The sequence below is a fragment of the Anomaloglossus baeobatrachus genome, chromosome 9 (assembly GCF_048569485.1).
Source record: "Anomaloglossus baeobatrachus isolate aAnoBae1 chromosome 9, aAnoBae1.hap1, whole genome shotgun sequence".
NCBI lineage: Eukaryota > Metazoa > Chordata > Amphibia > Anura > Aromobatidae > Anomaloglossus > Anomaloglossus baeobatrachus.
Window position 1 is genome coordinate 54,927,987 of NC_134361.1, and position 22,729 is coordinate 54,950,715.

The 22,729-nt window shown below is 45.2% G+C and overlaps 1 protein-coding gene across 5 annotated transcripts in view; it reads right to left on the reverse strand.

Annotated features, from left to right (window-relative positions):
• LOC142251173 (kelch-like protein 13) overlaps window positions 1–22,729 on the reverse strand; it is a 109,111-nt gene that overhangs the window by 17,597 nt on the left and 68,785 nt on the right. For all 5 annotated transcript variants that reach the window (XM_075323718.1, XM_075323717.1, XM_075323715.1 and 2 more), the window contains 2 exons: window positions 21,928–22,124; window positions 9,417–10,212 (listed from right to left, as the gene is read on the reverse strand). In XM_075323718.1, coding sequence (XP_075179833.1) covers window positions 9,417–10,212; window positions 21,928–22,124 — 993 coding nt within the window. The remainder of the gene's footprint in view (window positions 1–9,416; window positions 10,213–21,927; window positions 22,125–22,729) is intronic.

Below are 22,729 nucleotides of genomic sequence, written 5' to 3' on the forward strand. Positions count from 1 at the left end.
AATAATGACAATAATAAATAGTAATTATAATAATATTATTATAATCATTATAATTACTATTTATTATTATCATTATTATATTAATAATAATATAATAACGACAATACAATAATAAATAGTAATTATAATGATATTATCATCATTAAAATTACTATTTATTATTGTCATTGCTGCTGCTGCTGCTGCTGCTGCTGCTGCTACTGCTACTGCTACTGCTACTGCTACTGCTACTGCTACTGCTACTGCTACTGCTACTACTACTACTACTACTGTTCTTCAATTAATTTAAATTTGTGTCCTTCTGAAGCCGCGGTGCATGTTGCGTCCTACGTCATCCACACTAGCCGGCATTGAGGTCCTGCGCATGCGCACTTTGATCTGCCCAGAGCAGGGCAGATCAAAGTATTCTAGTGCGCCTGCGCGGGACCGGCGAGTGTGATGAAGATGGCCGAAAGAGGAGGCGCCGTTACCAGAGAACGGAGACGCCCATATGGCCCAACCCCAGTGACAGTGTTACGTGGGTATTATAAAGTGCTTTTTACGTTCTACACAGCGGTCTGGGCTCTTATATACAGCATGTTAGACTGCTGTATAAAAGAGCCCGGTGGTGGTGGCCGCAGCTTATAGGCCCCAAATCTGGTGACAGGTTCCCTTTATAAAAAAAAAACAAACAAAAAAAAGCTATGTGTGAACATGGCCTTACTTGGAAACCGCAAGTATCTACTGTTCTAAAGGCATCATAAAGCTAACGTCCCCCCATACATATTCGACTAACAGTGGCCAAACCGATCAATATTGCCAGATTTGCTTGATAGTCTAATATTTGGAGCCCTGGAGAGAGGGAGTCTAAGGGGAGTTAAGGATCCAACTTGTCTGATTTTGGACTATTGGTCCTGGTGTTCCCTCTGGGATAAGCTGCCACCAAACAGGTCTCGGCTATGACCAGGGAAGCCGGACAACCGCCATCTAAGGTGTATGGAGGAGCTTAAAATTCAGGCTAGCTCTTAAAATATTGGGTACGTCATGTATCTAAATTGCGGCGTTGACCGGTTCCATGTGTGCCTCGGTGCGTTACGTCACATACTGGGTGGCTGCAGTAGGCGGCCTGCATTTAGCATCTTACAAGACGTTGCAATTTTGCCAATTACGCTTGAGATACATGTGGAAAATTGCTCAAGCACTGGCACATAGGAGACAATTTGTCCAATACATGAATGAATCCAATGTTTTACCCCATAAACCCTGGCTACACTGAATGGAGCTTAGATCATCCCAGATTGTGGACGGCCCCATACAGGGTAGCCACAGCGTTACAGCCATCTGAAACCAGCCACATGCTCCACCGAGAGACTAATTTCACAAAGTCAATGCAGGGACATTACAGGCTATTAAGTTGGACACAGACAGGGGATCAATAGAGCGGTCAAGAGGGACCATTTCAAAAAACAAATGTCAAATCTGTCGAAATTTTGGCGGTTCAGTAACAAGTTGGCCATAAGCTCATTTTCTAATGATGATTATGGTTCAAGCACATGGCCTACCTGGTAAGAGATATAAAAAGCTTGAGCCTAAAGACAAGAACAAGGAAATAAAATATTATAATAAACAATCAGAAGATGTTACTAAATGTACTTCTTAAAAACTACAGTGTCGTAAAGGAGTTTTCCACTGCTTTAGCATTGATGGTCTTTCCTTAGGATAGGTCATCAATGTCTGATCCACGGGGGGTCAACACCCTGCACCACCGATCAACTGTTCTCAGTGACAGCGGCAGGAAATGCTCAGTTCCGGAGCTGCTCCGCCTTCTAATAGCGGCTTCGTCTAGGTTCTGCACATCCGCCTTCTACTGATTTAAATGTAGGTGAATGTGCAGTGCCCAACCGCGGCTGCTATCAGTTGGTGGTGCAGCTCTGGAACTGAGCATTTACAGCCACCTGCTGGTACCACCAGCACCGAGAAGAGCTTATTGGCGACCGGGCAGATTGTCGGACCCTGGTTGATCAGACATTGATGACCTATCCTTAGGCGGGCTTTGCACACTACGACATCGCAGGTGCGATGTCGGTGGGGTCAAATTGAAAGTGACGCACATCCGGCGTCGCAGGCGATATCGTAGTGTGTAAAGCCTTTTTGATACGATTAAGGAGCGCAAAATCGTTGTAATCGTATCATCGGTGTAGCGTCGGTCATTTCCATAATTTGGAAATGACCGATGTTACGATGTTGTTCCTCGTTCCGGCGGCATCACACATCGCTGTGTATGAAGTCGCAGGAGCGAGGAACATCTCCTACCTGCGTCCTGCGGCTCACGCCAGCTATGCGGAAGGAAGGGAGGTGGGAGGGATGTTTACGTCGGTCATCTCTGCCCCTCCGATTTTATTGGCCACCTAACGTGTAACGTCGTTATGACGCCGCACGACCCGCCCCCTTAATAAGGAGGCGGGTCACCAGCCAGAGCGACGTCGCAGGGCAGGTGAGTGCATGTGAAGCTGGCGTAGCGATAATGATCGCTACGCCAACTACCACCATGATATCGCAGCTGCAACCGGGGCGGGGACTATCGCACTCGGCATCGCAAGCATTGGCTTGCGATGTCGTAGTGTGCAAAGTGCCCCTTAGAATAGGCCATCAATGTAAAATTAGTGGATAACCTCTTTAAAAGGGAACCTGTCAGGTGCAATATGCACCCAGAACCACGAGCAGTTCTGAGTACATATTTCTAATCCCTGCCTAACTGTCCCTGTATCTAGTAGCCTAGATAAAGAGATCTTTAGAAAAAGTAAATGAGCGCAGGGACTAGTCGCAAGTGCGTTATTTCCTTAGCATGGTACCACACCCACAGCATGAGAGCCATATGATGTAGGCAAAGAGATTCTGAATCCAACAATAACACACTTACATTTCTGGCAGCAGAATTTTTAGATTTAGCCATGTAGCGGAACTGAGAGAGCTGCCCCCGCACACACCAGGCTCTCTATAGAGATTGTACACGGACAGTGAGGAGTCAATTAGAGGAGGGGGTGTGCCGAACTGTTACCTGTTGTGAACATGACATTATAGTCCGAGCATTGATAAGCCCTGCTGGTTAAATAAATATAGCAAATAAACAGCAGATCGGACCTTAACAAGACTGGCATCCCTGAATTCTGTGTTAACCCTTGCAGCATGCAGTCTTCAAATTACATAGCAAAAACCTGCTGACGGATTCCATTTAAAGGGTTACTCCCAACATGCAAATTCTTCACCAGCACTGTACCCCGCTATCTCTGGTTGACCCTTATAAAGTGTGTTTAGCGGTGGCACCTATGTGTGGCCACTGGGCGTTTCAGAGAACCAGTTTTTAGGTCAGTGGCTGTGAAACAGGATCTGCACATTATCACCAATCCTGTGAAGAGCTGGTAACTTTACATGTTGGAAGAAACCCTTTAAAGGGAACCTGTCACCAGATTTGGGGCCTATAAGCTGCGGCCACCACCAGTGGACTCTGATATACAGCATTCTAACATGCTGTATATAAGAGCCCAGGCCGCTGTGTAGAATGTAAAAATCACTTTATAATACTCACCTAAACGGTTATTGCAATGAAGTTGGGTCATATGGGCGTCTCCGTTCTCTGGTGGCAGCGCCTCCTCTTTAGGCCATCTTCGTCGTCCTTGTGAAGCCTGTGTGCATGACGCATCCTACGTCATCCACACTTGCTTGCATTGAAATCCTGCGCAGGCGCACTTTGATCTACCCTGAGCTGGGAAGATCACAGTATTGTAGTGCGCCTGCGCGGGACTGGGGAGTGTGTATGACGTAGGACGAGTCATGCACACAGGCTTCAGAAGGAGGACGAAGGCGGCCAAAAGAAGAGGCGCCGGCACCGGAGAACGGAGACGCCCATATGGCCCAACTCCACTGCAGCGACCATTTAGGTGAGTATTATAAAGTGAATTTTACGTTCTACACAGCGGCCTGGGCTCTTATATGCAGCATGTTAGAATGCTGTATATAAGAGCCCACTGGTGGTGGCTGCAGCTTATAGGCCCCAAATCTGGTGACAGGTTCCCTTTAAAGAATCACTACAAACTGGATCTCCAAAAGGAATGAATTGCTATGTGAGGCATTACTAATAACAGAGAATGCATTATGGGAATTGTAGTTTTCAGTATTTTTATGGATAGCGGTCTAGCTCCATTCATTCTCTATGGTACTGGTGGAAAAAGCCAAGTGCCGAGAGAGTTGTTCACAGCTATCTGCAAGCCATCAATATCGAAGCCCCGTTTCCAACAAGACTTCCATGCCCGTGCTATGTAATGTTACACTCCTCGTATTTTCTGTAGTTACTGATAAATGCAGGAAATGTGCCATTGCTAGTCATATATCCGTCCTCGATAGCACTAATGGAACCAGTCTGGAGGTTTTTATGGGACCCAAACCATCAAACGTTTCACCAACCACGATCCCAGACATCTCCACTGGCAAACTACATTGAATATTTTAGGAGAACTGCGTGTACCCATGAATAGTAATGGGAACCCTTGGGTGTGTGAAAACGACAAACTGTAATACATTATTTGCCAGGAGATTTTTTTTTTTTCTTCCCTTAAATCAATTCAGAACAGGACGTTGCTTTGCTTTTGAAGCCGGTTTCTTTTTTTTTTCTAGCTTTGTTATAGCTGGAGGGGATAATGAAGAATGAAGCAATGTGCACACTCCGACACAAGCGCCATAAATCAATAAGCAGGTGCACACAAAGCATTACACCCGTCCGCCGCATTCTGCTGACTCCTCAGGTGCTTGTCATCGTCGGAGAACTTGAAAGAAGTCATCGAAAGACGAGGTTCGCGTCCGGTTATTTATTGTATCATTTGCAGTAAAACGGGTAATCTCCAGCCCGAAAACGAAATGTCATGCCGTCTGATAATCCCGCATCTATAGCGCTGTCGGTCATAGGACGTTACCCAGACTAGAGCCCAACGATGCCATCTCCTGCCGGGCTGCATGGCTACACAATTTGCCATGTACGAAGCTTATCCACATAAAAGTTGTCCTAAGGAACCGATTTTGGCAAAATCGACCAAACATTTGATGTAAAGGGCTCAAATCTCCCATGACAGATGATGTTGGGGGAAAATGCAAGAACGCGCACAGAATCCCTACAACTGAGCCCGAGACACGACATTTACCATCGCATGTGGCTTTGTACTGGAGATATATCATGCTATGCACTATATGGAGACAGAAGCGTGTAGAGGTACAGTAAGCCCCCAAACACTTCAATTGGTGCCATGATTTCCATTCTAGGATCTACTCGCACTGATCAAAAAAAAAAAAACTAGATTAAAAAAAATTGTGTGATACACAGTTAGGTCCTACGTAAAAAGATACATACTGTGCTTTTTGGACTATAAGGATGCACCTTGCCATAAGATGCACCCCTGATTTAGAAAGCAGGAGATAGGAAAAACATTTTATCACTAATTTTAATGTACTGGGGTAGAATAGGGAATTAATAAAATCTATGGTTAGTGTCTTGCAGTATATATTCTACAAACACACCTCTGCTACATGCACATTTATTCACACACAGCTCTGCTACATGCACATTTATTCACACACAGCTCTGCTACATGCACATTTATTCACACACAGCTCTGCTACATGCACATTTATTCACACACAGCTCTGCTACATGCACATTTATTCACACACAGCTCTGCTACATGCACATTTATTCACACACAGCTCTGCTACATGCACATTTACACACACACACCGCACTCCTACATGCACATTTACACACACACCGCACTCCTACATGCACATTTACACACACACACCGCACTCCTACATGCACATTTACACACACACACCGCACTCCTACATGCACATTTACACACACACACCGCACTCCTACATGCACATTTACACACACACACCGCACTCCTACATGCACATTTACACACACACACCGCACTCCTACATGCACATTTACACACACACACCGCACTCCTACATGCACATTTACACACACACACCGCACTCCTACATGCACATTTACACACACACACCGCACTCCTACATGCACATTTACACACACACACACACCGCACTCCTACATGCACATTTACACACACACACACCGCACTCCTACATGCACATTTACACACACACACCGCACTCCTACATGCACATTTACACACACACACACACCGCACTCCTACATGCACATTTACACACACACACACACACACACCGCACTCCTACATGCACATTTACACACACACACACACACACACACACACCGCACTCCTACATGCACATTTACACACACACACCGCACTCCTACATGCACATTTACACACACACACACACCACACTCCTACATGCACATTTACACACACACACACCGCACTCCTACATGCACATTTACACACACCGCACTCCTACATGCACATTTACACACACCGCACTCCTACATGCACATTTACACACACCGCACTCCTACATGCACATTTACACACACCGCACTCCTACATGCACATTTACACACACCGCACTCCTACATGCACATTTACACACAACGCACTCCTACATGCACATTTATTCACACACCTCTGCAACATACACACAGCTCTGCTACATGCACATTTATTGACACACAGCTCTGCTATATGTACATTTACTCATACACACAAACACACACATAGCTATGCTACATGCATATTTACACTTACACACACAGCTCTTCTACATGTACATTTAGGGCTCACTCACATGCAACTATAACAGAGCCGAGTGCTATCTGGTGTTTTATCAGATAGCACTCGGAGCAGTTTTATACTATGGGGCAAAGCAGACAAGTGATTTCTTTCTAATGTCGATTTGGCATGAGAAAACAATTGCAGCATGTAGTGAGTACCTCCGAAAATCGGATCATGCGCACCAATACAAGTCTATAAGTGCTTGTGAAACATCCAACTGCATTCGGACGTCATCGGAGTGCAGTTCGAAACGCACGAGACAGACAATGGAGGAGAAGGGGAGATTAAGCTCTCCATCTTCTCCGTACCTGTGATGAGATTCTAACATGCAAGAGAATCGAAGTACAGCGATACTCGGCTCACGCTAGCAGCACAGCTTGAGTAGAGTGCCATTGGCATACAGCATCAAATTCTCTTGCATGAGAGAATCATCAGATGCTATACGACAATGTGTCCTCAGCCTTTCACCTAGATCAGTGTGGGGCGGAAGGAGAGAGAATTTTCTGTAATCGGGGAGGATGCGCTGTCAGACTTCTTCTCCATGACAGGAAGCTGCCTCCGGGCTAGAAGATGCACACACTTTTTAACAGGAGTTTTTCTTGTTATAAAGTGTGTTATATAGTCCAAAAAGTACGGTAATTAAACTGAACAGTTGCTGGTCACTACACTTTTATTGATGGCCTATTCATTTGATGGTGTATCTGCAGTACTCTGCTGTGGCCACTATAGAAATGACAGCGCTGCTGAGTGACGGCAGCATCAGAGCTTACGGCCGCCACTGGAAACAGGTGATTGGTGGGTGTGCAGGGTGTAGCACCCCAATCGATCAGATATGGACATCCTATCCGAAGGATAGAGCGTTAATATAAAAAATTAAAAAAAATTGGCTAATCCCTTTAAACGCATCTATGTACGCATTTTAATAAGTGAGCTGATGACAATGGCATGAAAACTATGCCTGCCAATAAAGTGATAACCCTGTACTTGCCCTCAGTGGAATGTGAGCAACGTATGAGAAATACGGCTGATCGGTATCCAGCCTCGGTGTCATGTATATAGGTGTGACAGCCGCGTCCTGCCATCACTGCGACCTCCAGGAACTTAAACTAATAGGGATCAAATGAGAACTAACTATAACTACCGTATTTATCTTGATTTGTTGGTGATTCCCACTGAGACGGTGTGTTATGCCGCCATTACGTGCTTCAATAATGTGCACGATTCAACGAGCTGCAATTGTTGCTTACAATCATCTCCATGTAAATTCCCATGGGTGGCCACTATAGATGACCAAAATCTTCCCTGTAAATCTGTAGATGAGCTAATGTGTATAGTCTTAAACCCAAATCGATTAAGGGTTCAGCAATTAAAACACCCAATTTTGGTATCGGACACGCTGACAACTGCGAAATTCTAAAACAATTTTACAATAATTTAGGATTTTATATTCCCACTAACCTAAATATGAACACACAATGAACATTTCAATAGTATGATGAAGGATCTGCCCAACACTGCCAGTCCCGAGACCCCGCCCAACACTGCCGGTCCCGAGACCCCGCCCAACACTGCCGGTCCCGAGACCCCGCCCAACACTGCCGGTCACGAGACCCCGCCCAACACTGCCGGTCACGAGACCCCGCCCAACACAGCCTGTCCCGAGACCCCGCCCAACACAGCCTGTCCCGAGACCCCGCCCAACACAGCCTGTCCCAAGACCCCGCCCAACACAGCCTGTCCCGAGACCCCGCCCAACACAGCCTGTCCCGAGACCCCGCCCAACACAGCCTGTCCCGAGACCCCGCCCAACACAGCCTGTCCCGAGACCCCGCCCAACACAGCCTGTCCCGAGACCCCGCCCAACACAGCCTGTCCCGAGACCCCGCCCAACACAGCCTGTCCCGAGACCCCGCCCAACACAGCCTGTCCCGAGACCCCGCCCAACACAGCCTGTCCCGAGACCCCGCCCAACACAGCCTGTCCCGAGACCCCGCCCAACACAGCCTGTCCCGAGACCCCGCCCAACACAGCCTGTCCCGAGACCCCGCCCAACACAGCCTGTCCCGAGACCCCGCCCAACACAGCCTGTCCCGAGACCCCGCCCAACACAGCCTGTCCCGAGACCCCGCCCAACACAGCCTGTCCCGAGACCCCGCGCAACACTGCATGCCACGAAAACCTCACAACATTGCCTGCCCTGAGACCCCCCCCCATCAACTATGCCTGCCCCGAGACCCACACAACATTGCCTGCACCAGGATCCTCACAATATTGCCTGCCCTGAGACGCCCACAACATTGCGTGCCCAGGCTCCTAATATACTCATTGGTATGTGTCCAAAAAACTTTGTATAGGCTGCACAGAACATTATGCCAAAATCATTTCTGGGCTGTTAGGTTAGAACACATTAGCATTTTGGCTTTTCAGTGCAAAGTCTGACTTTGTTATTTTTGAAAATAAAAAAAAAGAACAGCATACTGTATATGTTGTTTTTTTTTGGCTGTCAAAATTAGAGAAACCCCAACAGACCGCTTTAGAAGTTATTCGGGTGCATTGGCGCTGTGTGATCTTTCATGTGACTGATCCAGTACAGCGTTACAGCTTCTGTTATTAACTCCCAAATGTAAAAAAAGAGCAGAGAATAAACTAAAAGTAAGAAAGTCTCACCAAGTTCACCGGCTGCATTTCGACCACCAACTGCATACAGATGACCTTTGAGGGCACTTAGGTGGAAAAAGGTACGCTTTTCGTTTAGAGATGCCACTTGCATCCACTTATTGTATCGAGGATCAAATCTGAAAACCGTGTCCACAGCCGTTTTTCCCTTGGTGTCATAATTGCTTTGGCCACCAACCACGTACAGAAAATTCCCAATGACTGCTATTCCATGCTGGTACCGAGGAGCATCCATGGGAGCCAAAGATTTCCACTCGTGGGCCTTTTCGTCGTACATCCTCAGCTCTTTGCTGACCACCAGCTGTTGCCTTAAAACTCCCCCCAGTGTCACCAAATGAGTGTTGTCTGAGCGAATGGCAGTTCTTTCCGACTGCATAACCGGCTGCATGTACGGCATCATTTGGTAATTGCTAGCTTCCAAAAGTAAATTTACGCACGTGTTGTCAGTTCTCATGAAGTCCACCGTCTGGACGTGGTTAATAAGGTCTTGTGGTGTCATAAGAGGGAACCGGATGTTCTTCATTAGTTTTGCAGCATATTCCATACGTGAATCTTCGTAACGTAACCAGCGACACGCGGCCTTGAACAGTTCAAGCTCGGAACACTGCTTAAGGCTATTACTAGAAAGCACAAAGGCGAGACGATCAAACGGAAGCTTCACAAACTCCCCCGTAGTTAATAAGGGTGGGAAATTTTTCAGGATAAAGTTATTGACATATTTATCGACTTCAGTGAGGTTGTAAGTGTTCGCAATGCGGCCAACCTCAACACAGTTCTCCAGAGTGACCTGCAACACATAAAAGGCACACTTAGACCAAAAACATCAGAAAACTTTTTGTTTTTTACATCTTTAGCTGCAATCTTGGTGTCATGTGTGGCAGTTTTTTAAAAGCACTTTCCCAATGACCTTTATTTATAGTCTAAAAATATCATACATTGACAATAGAAACAAGAACATTATCTTCATAACTCTCCGAGCAGGAGCCATTTTTTGTGCTTCCCAATGTGCATGAGTCCATACGACCAAGCTATATATAACTTCTGCCTAGAATTTGCGTATAGCCAAATACATTCTGCTGATCTTGTGTCACACACTAGGTACAGGGAAGTACCAAACAAATGGCGGAAGGGAAACCTTGTGTGTAGGGAAAGGGGAGATAGTGACCTCTGACCAAACCTACCGCTGAGCCCTGGCTTCCCACTTCAGCCTAGATAGGTTCCGCACCTATGTGCCGAGCTGGATACCGAACCCTGGCTGACCCTTAAATAGGCACTAGGTTGTGAACGGATGGGATGACCACTTAGTGAACCCAACGAAGCTCTAAAGTAGGCACAGGGATCACAATCAAGGTGAAGTAAACAAATAGCTAATCTCCAGATGACTCAGGGAGAGGAGCTGCAACAACAAAGTTTCTACAGATGAATACAATCCAACTGCTTACACTGAAGACTTGTAAAGGGTATTAGACCTATTACTAGCACAGAGTAAGGGGTACTTTGCACGTTGCGACATCACTACTGAGATATTGTCGGGGTCAAATAGAAAGTGACGCACATCCAGCGCCAGTAACGATGTTGCAACGTGTAAAGCCTAGATGCGCCGATTTACGATCGCAAAAGCATCGTAAATCGGCGATCTGTGTAGCATCGGTGATTTCCATAATTTAGGGACGACCGATGTTACGATGTTGTTCCTCGTTCCTGCGGCAGCACACATCGCTGTGTGTGAAGCCGCAGGAGCGAGGAACATCTCCTTACCTGCGTCCCGCCGGCTATGCGGAAGGAAGGAGGTGGGCGGGATGTTAACGTCCCGCTCATCTCCGCCCCTCCGCTTCTATTGGCCGCCTGCCGTCGCTATGACGCTGCACGACCCGCCCCCTTAGGAAGGAGGCAGGTCGCCGGCCAGAGCGACGTTGCAGGGCAGGTAAGTCCGTGTGAAGCTGCCGTAACGATAATGTTCGCTACGGCAGCTATCACAAGATATCGCATGCGCGATGGGGGCGGGTACTATCGCGCTCGGCATCGCTAGCATCGGCTAGCGATGTTGCAGCGTGCAAAGTACCCCTAAGGGTAAGTGAGGGTATTTAAAGACAGAATAGAGAAGTGCTAAAGATTAACAGCTGAAAAGGTTAAGAAATCCACAGGGTACTAAAGAGAAAGGGAAAATCAGAGAGCAGCTTGTGTAGTCAAAACTCTCCAGAGCCAGAAACTATAGGATTGTCTGTCGTGCGTGACACACCCAAGGCATCTTGTGATTGGCTGTAAAGCATCATCTGACAAGTATTGGTGCACTGCTGGAGAGGACTGGAGACACCTAGAAATCCAAATCAGGCTATGTTCACCTCTCGCTTTTCTACAAGACAGAGTTATATATAGGGTATGATCCCCAACCTATACCTCCGACAATTCTTTAGCCCTCCATGTACCCATCTTATGCTCCGTTGGCCATGTGTGTCACAATACTTTGGCTTTTTTTTTTTAATCCCGTAGTCTATATTCAGCAAAGGATAGAGTATAAAATTGAAGCATTCATTTTAATTTTTACATTGGGAGCCTAAGGTCGATGTATCCTAGAAAACCCCTTCAGCTACAGTAGAAACCCTCCCAATGTGTACCTGAATAATCCCCGTGTTCCTCAAGTACCGGAACGGTTCCCATTATTTCCTTGCATAGCTTATGCATTAAGTGGGAAGCCATCATCAAAACAAATTACCTACTGATTAAATCAGGTTTTTGTTTTGCATTTTTTAAAACAACATTTAGCAATATTTTTCTTTATTTAAAAACAAATAAAGGAAGCAAATGGTAATCTTTCAGTTTTCATGCTTGCCATTGAGGCTTTTTACGACTTCCTTTCAGGATGAGTTTTCAGCAGGCTTCATGTTATGAGAGGCAGGATTACAATGACAGGTGACACCTCTATACACAGCAGATGACACAGGAGCCACCAATCTCAACAGGTGATGGTCAGCTCCATAAACAATGTCCTTTGCACATACTCATTAGATACTACAATATAATAGAGAGGGTCCGTCTTTTCATTGTGACTAATGTTCCCGTGTTGTTTCCTGAAAAAGGAAGTAGGAGTCTAAAAAAGCCCCAGTCTCCAGTGTGAATGTTGCAAGATTTTATTTTTAAAAGGGAATCTGTCAGCAGGTTTTTGCTGAGTAAGCTCAAGCCAACATGCTGCAAGGCTTAAAACATAGAATTCAGGGATGCCTGTATTGTCAAGATCCAACATGTTGTTTATTTGCTATATTTGTTTAACAAGCAGGACTTCTCCTTGCTCGGACTACAATGTCACATGCACGGCAGTCCACCATTGCCCCTCCGTTGATTGACACCTCACTGCCAATGTATAATCTTTATAGAGCGCGTGGTGTGGGTGGGGAAAGCTCTCTCAGCTCTGCTACGTGGCTAAATCTACAAATTCTGATTGTTTCAGAATGGCTGCACCCAGTAACCTAAGCGTTACATTGTTGGATTCAGGATCTCTTTGCCTACATCCTGCTGCTCTCAGATGACGTAGCAAAAACCTGCTGACAGATTCCCTTTACTACAAATTGTGAGATGTAAAAGAAAAAACAAAAACAAGTCAAGGTCTATTGGTGGTCACTGGAAGATCAGGGGTCAAGAAATACTGATGTGGAGGGACCAATCACCCCACTATGTACAGTACAGACCAAAAGTTTGGACATACCTTCTCATCTCTAGAACAACTATTAAGAGGAGACTTTGTGCAGCAGGCCTTCATGGTAAAATAGCTGCTAGGAAACCACTGCTAAGGACAGGCAACAAGCAGAAGATATTTGTGGCTAAAGAACACAAGGAATGGACATTAGACCAGTGGAAATCTGTGCTTTGGTCTGAGGAGTCCAAATTTGAGATCTTTGGATCCAACCACCGTGTCTTTGTAGAAAAGGTGAACGGATGGACTCTACATGGCTGGTTCCCACCGTGAAGCATGGAGGAGGGGGTGTGATGGTGACACTGTTGGGGAATTATTCAAAATTGAAGGCATACCGAACCAGCATGCCTACCACAGCATCTTGCAGCGGCATGCTATTCCATCCGGTTTGCGTTTAGTTGGACCATCATTTATTTTTCAACAGGACAATGACCCCAAACACACCTCCAGGCTGTGTAAGGGCTATCTGACTAAGAATGAGAGTGATTGGGTGCTACGCCAGATGACCTGGTCTCCACAGTCACCAGACCTGAACCCAATCGAGATGGTTTGGGGTGAGCTGGACCGAGAGTGTAGGCAAAAGGGCCAACAAGTGCTAAGCATCTCTGGGAACTCCTTCAAGACTGTTGGAAAACCATTTCCGGTGACTACCTCTTGAAGCTCATCAAGAGAATGCCAAGAGTGTGCAAAGCAGTAATCAAAGCAAAAGGTGGCTACTTTGAAGAACCTAGAATATAAGACATATTTTCAGTTGTTTCACACTTTTTTAAGTATTTAATTCCACATGTTTTAATTCATAGTTTTGATGCCTGCAATGTGAATCTACAATTTTCAGAGTCCTGAAAATAAAGAAAACTCTTTGGATGAGGAACTGTGTCCAAACTTTTGGTCTGTAGTGTATATGGCAAAACATGCCGTCAGAATCACTTACGATTCTTAAACCGAAAATCTGCCCAAGATATGAAGTAGAAAAAAATCATCTACATTTATGTTCAAAATGTGAAGCGATGAGCTACTAAGTTATCAACTGAAAAAGAAAGGTAGAAATCATTCTCACATCCAGAAAGAGTAACAAGAATAAAAAAGTTAAAATAATTAATGAGAGAAAACATGTCATATACACCGGCGTAATTTAGCCCCTACACTGGCACCAACTTGCATATTCATTTTTGGCTTTGGGGCAAAAAAAAAACGGCCTTTTTTTGTAACGTGCTGAGAGATAAAACACCTTACACATTTCAGAAATGTAGACAGAAGTTACCAGGCAAATGGTTACTGAAAATATAGCAGACCCATACAGAATACTGTGACCTGCACAAGTAGAGCTTTTTGGGAAAAGCAAATCAACATAGAGTTTACAGGAAAAAAAAAAAAAGAGGCATTCAAAGAAAAGAACACTGTCCCTACAGTCAAACATGGCGGAGGTTCCCTGATATTTTGGGGTTGCTTTGCTGCCTCTGGCACTGGACTGCTTGACCGTGTGCATAGCATTATGAAGTCTGAAGACTACCAACAAATTTTGCAGCATAATGTAGGGCCCAGTGTGAGAAAGCTGCATCTTCCTCAGAGGTCATGGGTCTTCCAGCAGGACAATGGCCCAAAACACACTTCAAAAAGCACTAGAAAATGGTTTGAGAGAAAGCACTGGAGACTACTAAAGTGGCCAGCAATGAGTCCAGACCTGAACCCCATAGAACACCTGTGCAGAGATCTCAAAATGGCAGTTTGGAGAAGGCCCCGTTCAAATCTCAGGGATCTGGAGCAGTTTGCCAAAGAAGAATGGTCTAAAATTCCAGCAGAGCATTGTAAGAAACTCATTGATGGTTACCGGAAGCGGTTATTCGCAGTTGTTTTGGCTAAAGGTTGTGCAACCAATTATTAGGCTAAGGGTGCCAATACTTTTGTCTGGCCCATTTTTGGAGTTTTGTGTGAAACGATCAATGATTTGATTTTTGTTTCATTCTCTTTTGTGTTTTTTTCATTGCAAGCAAAATAAATGAAGATAATATCAAAGAATTTGTGACTGCAATCATTTTCAAGAAGAAGCTGAGTATTATCTGACAGAATTGCAGGGGTGCCAATACTTTTGGCCAGCACTGTACACACCTTTTTGAAAGGTCACAGAGGCTATAACACCATTAAGCAAGAGCTGCCACTAAAACTCTCAGCTTGGGCAAGGAGGGTGTTAATCAGAAAGGCAGCACAGAGACCAAAGGTAACCCTGAAGGAGCTTCCTTTATGGAAGAGTAGCCAGAAAAAAACCTTTACTTATAGCCAAAACATTTTGAGTTTGCCAAAAGACATGTGGGAGACTCCCCAAATGTATGGAGGAAAGTGCGGTGATCAGATGAGACTAAAAGTGAACTTTTTGGTCACAAAAGATAAACCCTATGTCTGAGCACCATCCCCACTGTGAAACATGGTGGTTACAGCATTATGCTGTGGGGATGTTTTTCGGCAGCAGGGTGTCCAGGGGAAAATTAATGGTGGGAAATACAGGGATATTCTTGAAAAAAACCTGTTTCAGTTTGACAGTGATTGAAGACTAGGATGGAGGTTAACGTTCCAACAAGACAATGACCCAAAGCTACTGCTAAAGAAACATTCTAGTGGTTTAGAAGAAGACAAGTAAATTTATTGGAGTGGCCCAGTCACAGTCCAGACCTTAATCCAATTGATGATCTGTGGTCAGACTTATTAATTGCTGTTCACCAGAGGAAACCATCTAACTTGAAGGAGCTGGAGCAGTTTTGTCTTGAGGAATAGTCAAAAATCCCAATGTCAAAAAGTGGAAAGCTCATAGGAGACTCGTCCAAAGTGACTTGCAGCTGTAACTGCCACAAAAGAAGGCTCTCCAAAGTACTGACTTAAGGGGGTGAATAGTTATGCACGCTGAAGTTTTCATGTATTTTGTCCTAATTGTTATTTGCTTCACAATAAAATGAAAACCAAACGTTCACAGTTGTAGGCATGTCCTTTACATGAACTGATGCAAACCCTCAAACAGTGAAATTCCAGGTGGGGTAGGAAAATGCAAAAAATGCCAAAGGGGTGAATATTTTATCACTGTATTCAAGTAATCAAGGCTGAGGTGCAGTACCAGGCTCAGCCACACTTGGATGTATGTCGCTGTGACTAGATAGACAATGAAGCTTCATCCTGTGAATTGGTGATGTTCACAGATGTTGCAACCCAAACAGGTATACAAAGGTTATTCCCATCTCAGATACATATGGAAAATACACGTCTGACATATCTAGGTTCCACTATCTGGAAAGCGTGGCTCTGTCCTACACCCCTGTGAATGAAGAGGTGGTTGCACATTCATGGCTTCCTCCATCTACTTCCATGAGAGGTACAAAGCTAGTACAGGAAAACTCCTCGCCTATTTTCCGAACTCTAAAGGCCGCTTTACACACTGCGATATTGTTACCGATATCACTAGCGTGCGTTCCCGCCCCCATCGGTTGTGCGTCACAGACAAATCGCTGCCCGTGGCGCACAACATCGCTTGGACCAGTCCCACTACTTACCTGCCTAGCGACGTCGCTGTGACCAGCGAACCGCCTCCTTTCTAAGGGGGCGGTTCGTTCGGCGTCTCAGCGACGTCACTAAGCGGCCGCCCAATAGAAGCGGAGGGGGCAGAGATGAGCGGGACGAACATCCCGCCCACCTTCCTTCCTCATTGCCGGAGGACGCAGATACGGTGAGGTTTCCCCTTCCTGCGGTGTAACACGTAGCGATGTGTGCTGCCGCAGGAACGACGAACAACCTGCGTCCTGCAAAAGCAACGATATTTGGGAACTGGACAGCGTGTCAACGAGCAATGATATGGTATTATCGCTCGTTAGCGGTCACTCCTGTGTGTCACAAGCAACGGCGTCGCTAAAGAGGCCGGATGTGCGTCACGAATTCCGTGACCCCAACGACATCTTTTTAGCGATGTCGTTGCATGTAAAGCGGCCTTTAGAAGTTAAAGGGGTTGTCCAGAGAAAAGACGTTACCCCCCTATCCATTGGATACGTGATAACGTGCTGATCGGAAGATGTACCGCCACTGGGAACCACAGTGATCGGCAGAACAGGCAATTTTTAGTCTAAAGGCCACTTTACACACAGCAACATTGCTAGCGATGTCGCTGGTGAAAGCACCCGCCCCCGTCGTTTGTGCGTCACGGGCAAATAGCTGCCCATGGCGCACAACATCGTTAGTCCCCGTCACACATACTTACCTGCCTAGCGACGTCGCTGTGGCCGGCGAACCGCCTCCTTTCTACGGGGGAGGTTAGTTCGCCGTCACAGCGGCGTCACTAAGCGGCCGCCCAATAGAAGCGAAGGGGCGGAGATAAGCGTCCGGAACATCCCACCCACCTCCTTCATTCCTCATTGCCAGCGGCCGCAGGTACGATGTTGTTCCTCGTTCCTGCGATGTGTGCTGCCGCAGGAACGACGAACAACCTGCGTCCTGCAACAGCAACGATATTTGAGATTAGAACGACGTGTCAACGATCAACGATTAGGTGAGTAATTTTGATAGTTAGCGGTCGTTCATGCGTTTCACACGCAACAACGTCGCTAACGAGGCCGGATGTGCATCACAAATTCCGTAACCCCAACGACATCTCGTTAGCGATGTCGTTGCGTGTAAAGCGCCCTTTAGTCCAAATTGTTGGTCGCCCGACTGCCATTCAATTATTTTTATGGGGCTGCTTATATTTCATTCAGAGGTGGGGCCCACACGTGCCATGAATATCAGAAATGGTAAGGTCCCTTCAATGACATCCACCTGAAGGGGCTGCGGCCATTTGATCGACTCGTTAGGGGGCTCCTTTATCAATATAAACTCCAGGAAAGTAGTATCTTAATTTTTTTAACCAATATATGGAACGTACAACTTTTGCAAGTGTAAAAAAAAAAAAATCAGAGCAATGCCAATTGCAATTTATGAGAGGCAATTTTGGTCCATGGGCGTAAAGATATACGATGCTGTAAAATGCCCTGGTGTGTGAGAAGAGAAATCTATAAGGAACTGGAATAGCCCAGAGTCCTGCAAAATTATGACTGGACTGTGATGCCTTATAAAAAAAATAATTACAGTTAGTTATCGAGAAATTAATGTACGGAAAAATTGTATCCAATAAGACAAGTTTCTATTAAAAACCTGGTTCGCCCCATTACTGATCAGGTGCCACCGTGGATTAAATGCGATCAAACTGCACATCCTCCACATGTGAAGTTAGGTCCACAAGTATTTGGACAGTGACTGAATCTTCATGATTTCAGCTCTGCAGGCCGCTATTTTTGGTGTTAAAAGAAACAACTGCAATTAAAGTGCAGACTTTCAGGATTAATTAAAGGGGTTGAACAAAAATATCCTGTGACACATTCACGAATTGCAATTATTTTTTTTACAAAGCCTCTTCATGTAAGAGACTCAAAAGTAACTGGACAAATTCACTTTATCATAAATAAAATGTTCATTTTTAATTCTTCATAGAGAATCCTTTGCGGACAATGACTGCCTGAAGTCTGGAGGCCATGGACATCACCAAATGCTGGGTTTCCTCCTTTAAAGACAAAACAATCACTAATCTCGAGGAGACCAGCCAGAGAAAACACTGCCGGCAGCTAGCAAAGGCGCTCAACACAGTGAAATCCTAGGTGCATTGCCCCCTGGGAATTATGCAAATCAAAAAAGGTCTGTGGACCCTCTGATAGGAGTCTCGACACAGAGAATAGCCAGGTATCCTTCCGGGAACGACCTACCCAAGGAGTGGCTCTTTTTAGAAGACCACCATAACCACCATATTAAGTGGCCCTTTTAGTCAATATCCAACTCTTTGACGAGTTTAAAGATATGACAAGGGAAATACCAAGGCCAGGTATCCATCCACAGACACATCCACAGACTTGCCGGAGGGATATCTGGCTATTCTCTGTGTCGAGACTCCTAACAGAGGCTCCACGGACCTTTTTTTGATTTGGGTTTCCTTCTTTGTGAGGCTTTGCCGCCTTTACTGCAGCTGACATCAGTTGTTGCTTGTTTGTGGGTTTTTCTGCCTAAGTTTTGTGTTAAGTATGTTAAAAACTCAATGGGGTTGAGATCTGGTGATGACTTGGCCATTGCAGAATATTCCACTTCTTTGCCTTAAAAAACTCCGGTGTTGCCTTCACAATATGTTTTGGGTCATTGTCCATCTGTTCTGTGAAGCGCCATCCAATAAAACTTGCCGAATTTGGTTGAATCTGAGCATAAAGTCTCATCCTGTACACTTCAGATTTTATCCATCTTCTTCTGTCTTCAGTCACATCATCAACACTAGTGCTCCAGGGTCATTGGAAGCCATGCATGCTCGACATTACACAGCCTCCACCATGTGCTGTGCTTTGGATCAGGAGTCGTTCCAAGCCTTCTCCATGCTTTCTGCTTCCCATCATTCTGGTACAGATTAGTTTCATCTGTCCATACAATGCTTTACCAGAACTGGGCGGCTTCTTTAGATGCTTTTTGACAAAGTCTGATCTGGCCTTTTTATTTTTACGGCTGATTAATGGTTTGCGCCTTGTGGTGAATCCTCTGTATTTGCTCTCATGAAGTCTTCTCTTTATGGTGGACTTAAATACTGAAACTTCTACTTTCTTGAAAGTTCTCTTCACTTGGGTGGATGTTGTGAAGGGGTTTTCCTTCACTAAGGAAAGGATTCTGTGACCATCCAGCACTATTGTCTTTCTTGGACATCCAGGCCTCTTTGACTTCCCATGCTCTCCAGTGTACACACTTTTTTTCAGACTACACCGCTAACATTTCTGTTATCTTTCTGATATATTTCTTTTTTTTCAGCCTAATGACGATCTGTTTCTCTTTTATTGAGAGCTCCTTTTACTGCAGGTTGTGGCTTAACAATAACAGCTTGCATATGCCACACCTGGAATCAGCTCCAGACCTTTTACCTGCTTAATTGATAATGGACTAATGAAGGAACAGCCCATGCAGCCCATTAAAGAGCTTTTGAGATAATTGTACAATTAATTTTGGTCTAAAGAGCTAATTCCTAAACCCTTACCCCAAATAGGATGTGAATATCCTCAAATTAAAATGGAGAATATGCATTTAAAAACATATTGATTACATAACTGTATATTGAAAATGTTTTGGTAAAATACCAAAATTTGTCGTCATTGTCCAAATACTTCTGGACCTAACTGCATGTGATCAGTGGGGTCCAACTCCAGGGACCGGCACCAGAGAAATACTAGATGTTGTAGAAAAGGCGTTTGCTGATAATAAACATTACAGTGTCTTTATTCTGCTGATGATTTGCAGGACAAAAGAAATACTAATTAATGTTCAAAAGAAAGATATAACAATTGTGACGGCAAATTAGTAGTATGTTCTGTACCATTGTGCTTCTGAAATTACCCAAGGTTGGCCAAGCTTTGTATTGTGAAGAATATATGAAGCCTTCACATATATGTTCACTTTGTTGAAAAATTAAGTTATTTAAATAGGGTAGGGGAAAAAATACAATACTTCTATTGTATTAACCGTTCTCCCATAAATACAAGCATAGCCTTAAATGGGGTCCTAGTACATGAGGACGTCTCCCAGAAAGTGCACTTTGCTGAATTTACAACTCCGAAAATGGAACATGCGCAATCGCCCCTCCTGAGACTCCAGATCGGGCACAAGTATGCAGTGACCTCCATCATGGAGATGGATGGTCCCCGAGTTGGGACATTACACCATAAAGGTGTGTCAAGGGACAACCCTTTACAATAGGACCTAAATGTATTTATCAGTTTATAAGACGCACCGGATTAAAAAAAAAAGGAGGAGGGGGGAGTCCGTTTTATAACCTATATGTGTCTTGCCGGAGGGGGGTGGCAGTGGTGGTGGAGCGGGGGTCACAGGAAGCAGGGGCGGTGGTGGAGCAGGGCGATGGTGTGGCGGATGTAAATTGTCTGGTCCGATAGGTCATCCTAATCTGTACCTCCAGTCCCTCCTTTTGGCCTCCTGTGCTGATTGTTGTGGATGACGCCTCGGACGCCATCCATCTCCATATTCCCGGCTCACGCAGTCGCACTTTGTTCTGCCCTATTGCGGGCAAAGCCGAAAACATAGGCACAAACTGGCGAATTCTCTGCGCAAGCACGAGATTTTGACTGGCGATGTGGATGAAGGGTGGTGACGTCTTTCACTTCACCAGGCAAAATCTCGCGCCTGCGCAGAGAAATCCCTGGTTTGCGAAGGCGCACCTTTGTGTTCGGCTCTGCCTTCAACAGGGCAAAGCAAAGTCCGCCTGAGTGAGTCAGGAATATGGAGATTTTGACCGCTTCTGTAGATCGCATCTGAGGCATCATCCACGTCAATTAGCACAGGAGGAGGGCAAAAGGAGGGACAGGAGGCGCAGATTAGGACGCCCGTCATACCGGACCGGACAGTTTACATACAGGGTGGGAGATTTTATAAAGGTATTTGTGGGGTCTACAGAGGGGTCAAGAGGTAACGTGCCCCTTTATAGAAGGCAGCACAGGCGCTGCTTAAGAGGCTAGTTTTAGCTTAGAAGGCCAAAATCTGGTAAAAGTTTCCCTTTAATCCATGATTTGGATTAAAATCTGACGTTTCCGTGATTTTGTAAGAACCACTCACAAAAATAGACAAGTGAACGACAGAGTATAACAAGTAAGTTTTACCCGTGAAGAACAGATGGATCTGGAATGTGGAAAACTGATGTCTCAATGAGCCCAAGACGTCTCAGAAATACATGAGTAACATACGAAGATGGGATATAAGAGTTAAGATCTTCGGTCTTACCCCAGATATAAGAAATACTTTACAGAAGTCCAGCACCGGCAGGATCTGTAAAAAGCTTGCAGCTTCCAGTGTGTCTTGAAGATTATCCATATTCAGGGAAAGTTTTGCAGTGTAAATGAAATCAATAATTTTCTTTAATCCAATTTTGTTCACGCCATGTAATTTAATGCACATTAAGTCTTGTTCCTTCATTCCACCTAGACAAGAAATCAGACTACATTTTAATTATCCTTAAGATGCGCACCAGTTAAAGGAAACACAGTCCATTAAGAGCTTTTGTTCGCAGTCGACACTTGAATATGCAGAGGGTGTAAAACGAAATTAGACTTTTAATTATTCAAGGTTTACATGTTACATGGAAAGTTCTTCAGCAGAAATTGCAGGTAAAAAAAAAAAAAAAAAAGTAAGAAAAAATAATTTCGGTTTTATATACTTAGGCTTTCAGATCATTTGCTTCCTACAGAAGCGCAGTAGTGAAACACTTACCGTATTTTTCCGATTATAAGACGCACTTTTTCTCCCAAAATTTTGGGAGGAAAATGAAGGGTGCGTCTTAAAATCCGAATGTAGCTAACCAGAGGGGTGATGGAGAGGGGTCACAGGAGGCAGGGCAATGCTGTGCGCGGTGCTGCAGGTTCTGATCTCTGCAGCATTGCTCTGTGAGGCGGGCGGCGCAGCTCGGTACAGCGAGGCACGTGCTATTCTGAAGATGTCAGCTGTTAGGGCTTCAAATAATGGAGCCCAAAATCGGCGCAAGTGCAGATGGAGCTCTTGGCTCAAGCTCTCATCTGCACACGCGCTG